Source organism: Mercenaria mercenaria, chromosome 2 (genome assembly GCF_021730395.1).
Source record: "Mercenaria mercenaria strain notata chromosome 2, MADL_Memer_1, whole genome shotgun sequence".
In the NCBI taxonomy this organism is placed as follows: domain Eukaryota; kingdom Metazoa; phylum Mollusca; class Bivalvia; order Venerida; family Veneridae; genus Mercenaria; species Mercenaria mercenaria.
The window spans coordinates 21,617,099-21,630,938 of record NC_069362.1 but is presented as its reverse complement, the minus strand read 5'-3'; the positions used below and the strand labels follow the sequence as shown (position 1 = coordinate 21,630,938).

Below are 13,840 nucleotides of genomic sequence, written 5' to 3'. Positions count from 1 at the left end.
AGCCGAACGGCACTTATAGACTGGTGTTGTGACAGGTAAAACTATCTGTAAAAAGACCCTTTTGAAGAATAGAACGCAACTAAGCAAAATAAAGAAAATACAATGAACTGTCAGCCAAGTTAAACAAAGTTCTGAGCATATTAACTGTTTTTCCGGAGTTGTTTTTCCTGCATTTAAAAGTTAATTCCAGAGGCAAGGGAAGAGGCGCAAATATCGATAAAAGATTATAACAGTTATTCTACCAGGGAATTGATTTTTTGGGCTTCTTAACGTTTTTACCAATATGATGTTAGAAAGCATTGCAATCTCTTGTCTTTCATAGGAACATAAAACGTTGGGTCTTTGACAGTAACCATTTATCTAAATTTCTCCATTTCTACGTGATACAAGTTTTTCAGTATACTTCGTTTCTAGCTCAAATGCTCGTGTCCTTATAAATGCAGGTGATTCAATCTTTATTTTTTTCAATTAGGTGCCAGCCTTAAAAAATCTCCTCTTTCTTTGATTCAGAGTTGTTATATTTTCTGGTCCTTTTGAAGCATACAGTCCACTCACTATTTACGTAATAAAATTCCGCTTAAGTAAGTGCTAGTGGGTGTAGGGGTGTTGCTCATTTCATTCTTATGAACAGACTCGAGCAAACAGAGGCTGCTACTATTTTGCATTGATGTCCGTATCAGCCAGTATACCATTAGAAGACTTTAAAAGTGTGTATGTGCTAATTGTAACAAATGCAAAAGCATGTTCTAGATGTTAAACGGCTATAAACTGAAGTTGCAACAAATTACATCCATATGATTCTTTATTCATATAGGGGCCTCCGCGGCCGAGTATGGTTAAAGTCATTCGCTTCCGATCACTTGCGTGTTCGATACCATGCATGTGACGAAGCCATCCTCGGACGGTTTGTGGCTCTATTCAGTGTGTGAAATAATGCCTGGAAGTGCACAATTAGCATTCCCCAACTACCAAATGGTGGATAAGTCGCTATATGACTTAAATTGCGTCACTGTGACTCTTAACCAATCAAATATGTATTCATTTAAGAAATAATGTAAAGAAAAACTGTGTTTAACGTTATTAATACACGGAAAGGAGTTATACGTCCGCGGAAAAATGAGTGTATTAATTTAGGTAAAACACGATTTTGCTATACATGATTTCGATTCTAATATGACCTTAATCAAAAAATAGATAAAATATAGTAGCGCTCTTTCTTGGACGCAAAACAAAACATTGATGTCATCGCGCGTTAACGTTACGTCATTTTAGCGTAAGTGTGCTTTAAGAGAAACAAGGACATTAGAGAAATTTCTTTCTTTCAACATCAAATTAGCCTTTAGTCGGTATATGATCTGCCTATCAAAGATTATCTACATTATTGCACTATTTATCCTTGATAACACCATCGTACTTGCCATAAGTGCGAAATAGATACCAGATCGGACGAAACAAATATGATGAAATACATTGGTTGCAACATTTTTAAGATGATAGGTAATCCGTTAAAATAGAACTATTCCTTTGTATAGTTACCACACTATTTGTGTTTATAGGTGAAAATTCCCAACTAGGCTATGTAGTGCAATGTTAATTTGGAATTCAAAGTAAAATATGTTTATATTCGTAAATATAAATGCATGCCTTATTAAATGTCTTCTGCCGAATTCTGTATGATTTTTTTCTTTCAAGTTAAATAAACCTTTAACTAAACATTTATATGAATCTAGAACTTGTATGTATTTGCTTGTTTCAGTGAAAGATTGAAACATCTTTCATGAGTGAACACCAAATGCAATATTTTCATGTGTGACAAAGCCAAGAGTGAAAATGTAAAGATATGGTGTTTATGAGTAAAAGATACTTTTATCTTACATGCAAAAAAAATATATATTTTTACATGTATTTCATGTTTTGACTAAATTTACCCATTTTATTGTTTCTTTCCAGTTAAAAGTATATTTAATATTTTTCACTGTGAAAATACCAGATATAGTTATTTAGATATTTCGCATGAGATATCAGTTCATGACATAACAGTTAGCTGTTATTTATTTAAACTGTCAAAACTAACAATTTGTGATAAGCCTTAGGTTTAATCACAGTAACGATGTGTATCATGTGTTATATATATTTGTTATATTTTCTTTCTCGTAAATGCATCTAGTCAGTTATCACTAAACAAGTCAAATTCAGAATATGATAAATGCACTCAGATTATTCTAACTAAAGCAGCACTTTACGAACAGTTGCATAAGGTGGAATAAATTGTAAGAATATGTGAATATGTCGGTTAGAAGGAGTAATTTTATCTTATTGCTCATGTTTGTTATTATCATTCAGGTGCTTCGTTTGGAGGTCAAAATTAAATGTTTAATTGTCGTAAACTAATGTACAATGTCTTTCCTATAGTTTATTTGTAGGGACCTCTCTGGCCGAGTGGTTGTGGTCGCTGAGTTTGAGTCTCTCACCGATGTGGGTTAAAAACCTCACATGTTAGAAAGTCATCAAGTTTGGTTACGAAAGGCCGATCCGTGTGCCCGCCAAAAATGCTTGAAGCAGTGCTTATGTTCTACTCCCGTGTGTTGTCAGGTTGCTTCTGACTCTAGTCCAGCACAAAGTGCGTAACAAAACTGCCTTTTTCGAAAAACATTAGAGTCGGCATGACAAAGATATGTTCCGTACATTTTACGCTACATGTTTCTATATAGAATGGATTCATACATATAGTTGCAATACTATTACTAACGTATCGTTCCGTCTTTGTGCAAGCCTTAAAATTAGGAAAACAATGCATCATCATCATTTGTCCTGAGTCTTGTGAACAACATTTTCCTTGTAAAACTAACCTGCTTATCGTCGGAGAGAAAGTAAAACTGAAATCTAGATTGCAGCTTTTTTTTTCATTGAATGTAAATTATTCAAAGAGTGATTCCTAGCATTAAAGTCGATATAGTTTTTGTTAGTTACCGTTACAATTAGTTTTAGTTTGATAGTCATGTTAAATCTATGTAAACAAGGAGCTTCTTACTAAGCTTGTTTTAACATTTATGTCAATATACGTTAGTCCACTACTTTATCTATCGTGATTTACATTTGTGACATTGAGACTGTGAAATGTAGTTGGGGAATAATTTTCTTTTTTTTTCTTACTTCTAACATCTATTAGTTACAATATTGAATAATTTATAAATATGGCTTCTACCGCAAAGCTGTCATCGATAGGAATCATTTTCCTTATGTCAAGTTTATGTGGAGTCATTCTGCCGTACTTGGTGCTGCGCTTTCTTCGAAGAAAATACAGAAAGTCAACGGAAATGTTGAACAACGTTCTAAGTATATTAAACTGTTTTTCTGGAGGCGTGTTTTTCTCAACTTCCATTTTGGCGCTTCTTCCTGAGGCACGAGAACAGGTTGAAGAAGCAGGATTAAAGTTAATCGATAATAACAATTATCCAACTGCGGAACTTTTTCTTGGCTTTGGATTTTTGATAATATTGATAATAGAAAATGTCACGATCTCCTGCCACAGAAATCGCTCAAAAACAGATAGTAACCAGTACGATATTGCCAAGAAGGAGCAATCGACCAAAAATGACCAAAGTGGGCAGGTGATTGTTACATCTTTTTCACAGGCAACATCACACATGAATGATGTAAACGATATTTCCACCGAATCGCAAAAAGACGAACAAAATACGAACAAAGAAAAGTATGGAGACGAAATGACAAACTTGCGCAATATAGTTATGTTGTTAGCTCTTTCCATCCATATGGTTTTTGACGGATTGGAGTTGGGACTTCTGGACAAAGAAAATAAAGTGTGGTCAGTTCTTCTGGCTTTGGGTGTTCATAAAATTCTCATTTTATTCGGCATGGGACTTAAGATGTGTGAAAGTACCACGTTCGTTAAATTTGCAGTTGCAATGGTGTATTTATCTTTAGTATCGCCAGCTGGCGTTGGTATAGGCATTTTCCTTACGTCGCAGGGAGAAAACCTTACAATACTGCAGACATCGGCTATTCTCCAGTCGTTAGCTGTTGGAACTTTCATTTATGTTGCATTTTTTGAAATATTGCTAAAAGAGTTTATATCTAGTGAAGGAAACAGAATCTTTAAAACCAGCGCCACTGTGTTTGGTTTTGCATTATTTGCTGTAGTAAGTTACCTTATGCCCGATTGATAATGTTTTGTTGTTGTTGTGGGTTTTTTTTCCATTTGTATGGTGACTGTTATCTCGTATTATAAAGGTGATAAATTATGATTGTTTATTTAAAAAAATGACAGTTAATTAATGCCCAATTTACATTTTTGTTGTTATGCAAATGTGACAGTTATTTCATTGCATTATTATTATTGTTGTTGTTGTTGTTGTACATACTGTATGTTTTATTATTTTTGTTTCTTTTCTCCATGTATGAAATGAAGTTTAAAATAGACGACTTGAGACTTTTTCATTTAGTAACTCGTATTTTGTTTACATATTCCATCTAACTTTGAAACAAAGACGGCATTCAAAATTTACAATCCCTATAAAGTTCAAGCATGTATGTTATTCACCATATACATTTTGAGGAACAGAATTTGAATTTAGCAGAAAAGGCCAAAATTAATAAATATAAACATTTGTGGGTTTTATAAAATAAGTAAAATAAAAAATATATAATTTCAATTTTAACAGTTTTCTTTGCAACATTGTAAAAAAAGCAAAAGTATCCCAAAGGAATACGGTATCAATTAAAATGCATCTAAATTTTAGAATGGTGAAACGAAACCCAGAGTGAATTTGTCATGATTAAAATTATGTATAATAAGCAAAGACCATGCGTATTTCTAAGTGCTTTTTGAAACATGTTCTGCCAACCGAAAGCATACTGTGCGTAATACTGTCTATGTAGAATTCATTTCTGTTATACATTTGAGAGTCGGCAACTTTTGAATATGTAAAATACTGAGTTTCCTATTTCTTTTGAATAATATTATCTAAAATTGAATATAATTACACTGAATGGTTTATAAATATTTCCATTAACAAAGCCACTGTACAAACTGATATGATAAAAAAACTTCACATGTCCCATGAGACTATATGTCAATGATAGATGATAGACCAGCTTTTTAACAACTCACAGTTTAGCAATATCTGAGACCATTTTTTGTTTTGATCAACCGACGTAGTTGCTTGTCAAAACGGCCACACAATGTCACGTTTATTTAACTGATATCGAAACATCAGAACCTGATAACGTGTTATAGATATAAAGAACCAAGTGACATACTGACGACTAAACTAGATATTATATAACTTTAATTGCAATACATATCTGACCTACATCTGAAAGAAAAATATTTTTGCACGATTATGATATCACTTATCACTATTCTTTTTATGAAATCCAGCTGATCTATTGCCGCACCTGTTTAACACCACGCTTATCTCGCATGATCAACAGGGGATGACACTGCCCAATCGCTGCAAACATGCAAATAAGATTGCATGACCCGCATTCAGCAGGGCCTGAATCTGTCGTGACATTTCAGTGACGCACAATAACAAAGTTCCGCTTTACTGTAGTTTTATCGTTTGTAGCGTAACGATACGTTCTTATCATAAAGTAATGAATTTTGAATCGAGAAATACACTATAAGGAACGGAGAGAAAAGATAAAGGTACCTGATTTTTAATTATTTTACATAAATAATATGTATATTCAGTGCATGAAGTAGTACGTCACAGGAGTGTGGGATAACCCATGTGAGATAAGATTTTCCAGCATTTCTAAAAATAGAGATTTTTCTGTCCGATAAGTGAGAAAAACTGATCTCCTACCCGAATAATCTTGTCTTTCAATGCTAGATTGGTAAGAAACTGAAATCTCTTATTTATGTACACTTTATTTGGACGTCAGCGCTATCTTGCAGTGTTATCTATGCCAATAAGTAGGACGTAAGAATTAAAAGCTTTTACATACAGCCAATTCTCAAATTTTAGCGACTTTATTTTGTTTCTGTTACAAAGAAAGCCATGAAGAATACTTCAGTTGTTATTCTGATCTGTACTGGTATGTATACATCACTTAAATTTTTATCTTAAATACAACTGTATTATTAAAACATTTTAAACTGCAGTGTCTTATGAATAGGATTTCGAATTTGTAGACAACTATGAAATAAAGGGACGTTAAACGCTCTGTATGTATTGTGTTAGAAAAGATATAAGCCATTTATTAATAAAACGAAACTAATCATAATAAAGTTTATGACTGCAAAAGATATTATTCACTATAAGGAATTAAATATCTTACTCCATCTATTTTTTAACAAGGCTGATAGCCTTGGGTTACCCACTATACCCAAAACCTTTGCATTAAAGATACATTACGCCCAAATTTCATATTTGATTTACAATAGATAATTTTAGTATAGGGCGAGCATGGTGCATTTTTGAGCTATCAATGATTTTAAGATGTCAGGTTTATATGTTGTCATACATGTATGTTCAGGGTGGTTAACCTACTCGAACTTTTTGGATCAAATCAGCGCGCGCCGACTATTTATGATCAAGCTACGGACACTTTTTGATTTTTATCAAGCCGAACAATTGACAAATTAAGTCCACGGAATAATGAAATATATTAGCCGTTTATACATGCCATGATATACACTAGTTACAGAATTTACATATGGTTCTTTGAAAAGGAAGGGAGGTTTCAGTAATTTAAATTAACATATGGTTCTTTGAAATGTTAGGGAGGTGTCAGTAATTTATGGCAAGTGTGTCGACATTTGCCTCCATTGCAACAATATTACGACGATTTTCAAGGTTTTAAATATCTTGTGCTATTCAAAATACATGTACAGATGTTTCATGATTTTACCTCGGTAACTGTGTGAGCCCCTGGTCTGAAATAATTGTTTTTTTTTTGCCGTCGCATTAGTTTTTAGTGGCAAAGGACTATTTATGAATGTAGGTTGTAACTGGTTTTTCGGACACAGGACTACTTTTGATCAAATATCACAGGACTCTGTATGATTTTATTTTATTTGCTTGAGAACAAAAAGAAAGTCCACCTCGAATTTATGGTGACACAGACCAAGACCTATCGCATAAACACACTAAATAACTGCCCTTATTTAATCTGTAAATTATGTTTTATTATCAGTATTATAAATGCTGAACTAGAATCGAAAGAAATATGGGAGCTTTGCGTAATGCAAGAAGAATAATTTCAGTCAAACTAGCCTTAAAATCTGCTAAAGATGAGACACCGAAATTGTTGTGGTGGTGTATGACATAAGTTTTCCATAACAAAATTTATAATGCAATTATTTCATGATTAAAATACTATCATATTTTCAAGTATAAATATGCCATGTGATTTCTGTAAAACAAAACCAAATGCAGTGAATGAAATCTATAAGAAGATCCTTTGGAAGCATAGAACACAACCAGCCAAACGTTATAGAAGACTCGGTTTCACCAAGTCTGTTCATGACAGGTCATGAAATGTGCAACAACCCTCATACCCTTTAACACCGGCTTAGGCGGAACTCTGTTATCCATAAACATTAAATGAACTCCATGATCCCAAAGGACCAGTTGATATAACAACACTGAGTCCACCAAGTACGGGGATAATTTGTACAGCCGCCACACAGCACTCGGGGACTGCTGTTGTGATAGTTAATAAAATCTATAAGAAGATCCTTTGGAAAAAGAAAAGGGTAGATTTTGACACCCCAAACAGATAGATAAACAAATAGAACGCAGCCAATCAAAAACGTAACAGTAGACTCGGTTTGAATAAGTCTGTTCATGAGAGGTAATGAAATATGCAACACCCCCTCACGCCCCCTAGTATCTGCTTGTTCGTGATAGTGAAAGAGAAACTATAGAGAGCAAAATCTGAGATTTGTTTGATCCGCCATTATGCGATATAGTGTCTGCAAGCAAATGTCATATAAATTACGAAACGCATAAACTCGAAGCTTAAATGCCTATGGTAGTTTTTTTTACCATGTACGCTTTATATTCATTCATTTTTTGACACGGAAGAAAAGTGTTCCTCGATGTAAGTTCGAGTAAAGCAAACTAAAGGACCTTTTAGAACACCCGCTAGTGGCTTTATCCATACAGGACAAATTCAAATATCTTGATATTCATTAACTATGGTGGTTTCTTTTGTGAAAGTCACGCTTAACACAGAAAAACAATCACTCATATTACATTTTTCATTATTTATTGTAACAGTTGTTTTTTTGTATCGTTCTATTTTCATGTTAAAAAAACAACAACAAATAATGCGTTGACAGGTTTTACACTCACGGATACTAGAACGTTTCAAGAATTGCACGCTACATGTCTTGAAGAGACTGGAACCAAAACATCATTCGTAAAACAGTTTCTCAATCATTTATTTTGAAATGTGCCATTAATATCTCTATTTTAGGTATAATAAAGCAAGCACGTCATTGCTTTTGGTTGGACAGTAACGCTGTCCACATTTGGAGAAACACTGTCAGTCTAGGGCCCTTGACAAATTCCTTCTCATGCTGAAAATGTTTAATTTCCCATTCCTAGCAATGTAATGTTTATATAACATTTACTTAAGTGACATGTCGCTGATATTTTTCTTATTTCGAAGTTCTTTCAATTTCAGCACCACTTACGGAATACACTTGTAGCGGACAGGCCTATTTTATTTAAAATCTGCATAAAGTATTTTTAAATGTACTTGTAAGTACTTCAGTATAATAACGTCAGTTCAGACGTGACTTTAATCTATTTTATGTCTCTTCTCATCACAATTCACTACATCTGACAAGACTGGAATCATAAGTAGTCCTGCTCCACAGTCATAAAGAGTCCTCCACCACGAAAATTTAGTATTCATTATTTTGTGGTAAACGTGAGCTTATTGAACTGTTTTAATGTCAATACATTATTTTGAATGCAAGTTTGCAATACATTCTTTTCATGATATCCATCTCAAAGTGTGCAGGGTTCGTTAAAAACAGACTTTTTTACAGGTTGTTCAGCTTTTTGACATATTTTACCGGTACAATGCGAGTTTGTTTTCCTCTGTACACAAAACTCCTAATTGTTTCTTGAATACGGCACTCTATTCCTGTAGACATATCACTGTGACATTCCGTCAGGCATTTACATTGAGTATATAACATACTTTCATTGCTATAAACAATTATTTAGATCATACCGTCTAAAATATTCTAGCGAAATTCAAAAGAAGCCCTTCGCCTGATCATAAATAGTCGAGAGACGCTGATTTGATCCAAAAATGTCCAAGTAGCTTAACCACCGTAATGTTTGGATCATTGATTTATTTTACGTGCGAGCATTGACTTATGGCATAATTATGGCATATATTAGGGTATAATGGCATAATTTACACATAAGTTTATGGCATTAAAACTTATGACATTATACTGCAAACAGTAACATTACAAACGCATTTAGTGCATAATTTTACAGATTATAATTAGAAACACTATTATGAGCTACACTTTAAATGCAGAAAATTATATGCAAAAAAAAAAAAATTGTTTAGAACATGGATTTTATTATTTATTCCAGTGTTTGTAGATGCAGCATACTGTTGTGTTACTGACAGTGATTGCTCCAACATCGTTTGTCCACCACGCAAGGACAAATTTTGTCATGATTCCACGTGTCACTGTCACTATAGGCACGAATGTTTCACAGCTGCTGACTGCGCTTATGAAGACTGCTTTATTCTCAGTAAACTTACGTGTGACAACAACCATTGCCATTGTACTTCACCAACAACACTCGCAACCGTTAGTGGTTAGAATAACCCCGGGTAAGGATATAAAAAAAAAAAGAATTTGCATATATATAAACTATATACCTTATATTTAACAGATTAATGTCAAATATTGATATTTTAATTCATTACTATACTTTGCTGGATTTTTTACGTTCTGGTTTTATCCTCAACTTATATATCATTTTGAGATTTTGCATTTATATGATATGGATTTGAATTAACCTTACATGTTTACCTACAGGTGATTTTACCAAAATTATGATAGCTAATTTGAAGAAGATTTCTGCAGTTTCTTTTACATTGAACTCTCCTGAATTTTCGCTCATTTGTAACCTCAATCAGCTTATTCAAAATATTTGATAAAAAGTGTACATGTATGTCATCGGTTTGTTCTAAATTTGCAAGACTTAGTATCAATTTATTTTTCATTTTCAAATGCGAAAAGATCCTAATTAAGGTAAAAATATATCAATGTTCTAAGAATATTTTATCGAGATTTGAAAATCACCTGTTCATGCTGCCAGAAGGGTTTTCGGGACTGAAGAACATCTAACTGGAAATGGAAATGTTTTAAGATAAAAAGAAAACAATATGAAATTTACTTCGTCCCATTATTATGACGAAAATGACCATTTTATATAAATTTTAGTTTAAGAAAACCGTTTCATAGATTTTCTTTTTAGAAATAATTCCTTGTGTCCAGTACAATGCTACCTTATGAAATATATAAAATCTTTTTAAGTCGCCGATATGATTTTAAAGAAAATGTGAACTAGAACAATAAAAAAACTGTAGAAGTTTACGACTTCAGATTTGACAAGCACTGCTTTTTACGCTGCATTCTTGGCATAAATCTGAAGGTTTACGCGTTCTTAATAATGTAAAACATGTATCTGCAGTCTGATGACATTTCTAGGGAAAAACATAAATATCAACAGTAATAATCGCCTTTAAAACTAGTACTGAAATGCAGTTATTTTATGTTTCTCTTAGATCAAAATAATCTGCGACCGTTACTTAACTCGGCACAAAACTGTGATATACATGTATGTGAAAATGGTTAATTGTTAATAAATGTTATGATATATGATGCAAATATTGTTTGTTGAGCCATTGGACTTGATGTGATATTTACAAGAAAAGTTCCGTTCTGACCGAAACGATAATGGTTAGTGTACTATCACTTAGATAATACACGTTAATGATTTGTTTTAAGGACTTAAAAATACATATTGTTTCAATTTTTAGATCTATCTACATGGTGACATATGAAGAGAAGCATAGTATTCCCATCTATTGTACACATAACGGAAATATTAAACACTATATTCTTAATATGTTGTTGTCTTATATTATCATTCTTCTTCTTCTTCTACAGAGAACACGTGTGTGGATATTATTGAATTAGATTCAGTTCAATTGTTAATACCTAGATACACGTGACTTCAGCCTTAAAGTAAACACAAGTTCAGAATGTGTCGCTTCGTCCTCTGATCATCATAATTGAGTGTGGGACATCCTAACAATAAAATCAGCCACTCGACATCAGTATCCAGCCTTACATAACAAGAAAGAAAGTGTCATTTGCAACCTTTAAGCAATTATAAAATTTATAAAATGCAATATTCATGTAGAATACCTGAAACAAAGTCCTAAAATTTATGACACACCAATTCTTTTGTTATAAAGTTCCCCATATTTCAGTCCACACAAAAACACGTTGTATGGACACTAATATCCGAAACATGTCGACATAACTCCTACATTTTTAAATATAATAGAGCCGCGCCATGAGAAACCAACATAGTGCATCCACGCAGGCTGGTCTGGATCCATGCTGATTGCAAATGCACTATGTTGGTTTTCTCATGGCGCGGCTCATATATTCCTTTTACAGAAATTTTCACCTGTACCAAAGGTAATTCAACTGCAGCTAGAGATAATTAGATCTTAAAAACTTCAGCTTATATAGAAAAATAAGGTTTTACACATTAAAAGTTACAATAATAAACATAACTTCTTTTGTTTTGTGTGCGTTATTAATATAAGAAACATCGATTATGTACCTTCAGGTTCTGAAGTTTTCTATTTTTGGATTTGGAAGTGGCCTAATATAGCCCTCTGTTATACAAGGATGAAAAGCCGTTTGATACCATATTTGATATGACCTCATATTCAAATATTAGGAATTTCCGTTATGTCACTGCATTCGAATTTGTCTGTAGGGCGACCTGTACCTGTCAATCATTTATGCTAAAATGAAGCCCGATGCTGGTTGCTAGCTTAATTTTGTTGCGTTTGTGTAAGAATGTTAAAAATAAACCTGTTTCTCTTATTGCCATTTCTTTGACCTTTTTAGTCATAAGAATATTTGCAATTTAGGCCGATTATTTTTGTATACATATAATTCAACAGCTGGTTCCAACTGTTACATTTTTTATCAGGTCACGAGGCATCCAAGCGATAAGGTCTTCGTTGTGATTAGAAATGCACTGTTAAGTATGGTGTATACTCCCTACAGTAATTTAGGGTAAATTTCAAAGCACGTGACTAAAATGATCTTTTAGGTTTAACGCAATTAACAAAACCAAAACCAGTTATATTTCAATTTATTATCGACATGCATTGTATAAATTGAGCAAGTATATACTGCAAAACTCTTTAAAATCAAAAGAAATTTGATCTGGGTTGAATGAATTATGATTAAAGGTAATCGAATTTTTATTTTTGTTTACGAAAATATATTTCTCCTAAATAAGTTTCATTGTCTTTGTAGGCTGTTTTCTGGGACCGAAATTCGCCCCCAAAGTATGGTTTTTCCCAAATTTCCGAAAAAAATCCCCGAAAGAAAAGTTTCTTTGTTTTGTTTTGACTTGGAGTGCAGTAGCACTGGAAGCTTGATTTATTTTAGCTGATATGGAAATAACTTTTTTTATTGTATTCATATTTAAATGGTTTTCCTGGTTTGGGCAATCATTAGGCAATTAACTTGCAGTTTAATCACAGGGATATAAATTAGCAGTGGCCTAGTAGCCCATGGCCCCTAAATTGTTTCGAGAAAATGCCCATATACCTAATGTTAAAAATTTACTTTTGACAGTCTAGGCCTCTAAATAAAAAATAGCTAGTTTATATCTCTGAATCACATTAGATTCACAAGTTGAAGGATAAGAAATAAGATTTACAAGGATAAGAAAAATGAATCACTGATATTTTCACTGAATTTGTTATCTGACTTAAACAAAGATTTAAAAAAAATACCTGTACCAAAGATAATTTAACTGCAGCTAGAGATAATTAGATCTTAAAAACATCACTTTATATAGAAAAATAAGGTTTTACACATTAAAAGTGACAATAAACATAACTTATTTTGTTTTGTGTGTCTTATTAAGAAACATCTATTATGTACCTTCAGGTTCTGAAGTTTTGTATTAGGATGCTGAAGTGCTATATTTATGGGACAGACTGTTCTAAAATGAATACATTTTACTTAAAATGAAATGTAGAACCCGTCCAAACAATAACATTTTACTGATACATAAGCATAGAACTTTACAATGAAATTAACATTTTAAATAATAATATTGTTGTGTGATTTTTTTTTTTTGATTTTCTTTCCTTCGTTTATGTTATTCTATGTGAAAAAAGCTCCCAACAACGGTGATAAAATAAGAAAATACCAGTAGAAACTGCTTAGTATTTGGATAAAATTAGTCCATTTAAAGATTGTTGCACTGGTTGCATTTCAAATAAAGTTCATCACACATTTGTTATTAAAATCATATTGAATGAACCATTTTACTCTTCGATTCATCGTGCGCAGTTTTAATTCATATTCAATATCGAGTTATTTGTGCAGCCTGATGGTCGTAATGACTTATGATCAGTGATTGTGTTATACACATTTTTTCAGTGGGCTTTATTCCGAACACTTACTGACTTTTACAGAAGTATAACCTTCTGCATGTGCCATTTGAATTCGTCAATACAGGTAAGGTTCATTTCCAAGTCAATTCGTCTGGAAGAA

General features: G+C 32.9%; 1 protein-coding gene across 2 annotated transcripts; it reads left to right on the top strand.

The window, feature by feature from the left end:
- Window positions 1-2,858: 2,858 nt before the first annotated feature.
- LOC123563474 (zinc transporter ZIP1-like) lies at window positions 2,859-11,145 on the top strand. 2 transcript variants are annotated; one of them, XM_045356306.2, is made up of 3 exons: window positions 2,859-5,671; window positions 9,597-9,843; window positions 11,059-11,145. In XM_045356306.2, exon 1 carries the CDS (start codon window positions 3,195-3,197, stop codon window positions 4,182-4,184), a length of 990 nt encoding a protein of 329 aa, XP_045212241.2. In that variant the 5' UTR covers window positions 2,859-3,194; the 3' UTR covers window positions 4,185-5,671; window positions 9,597-9,843; window positions 11,059-11,145. The 2 variants fall into 2 exon arrangements, 1 of the variants encoding a protein (XP_045212241.2); XR_006688819.2 differs by lacking the exon at window positions 2,859-5,671 and adding an exon at window positions 5,862-6,063.
- Window positions 11,146-13,840: the final 2,695 nt, after the last annotated feature.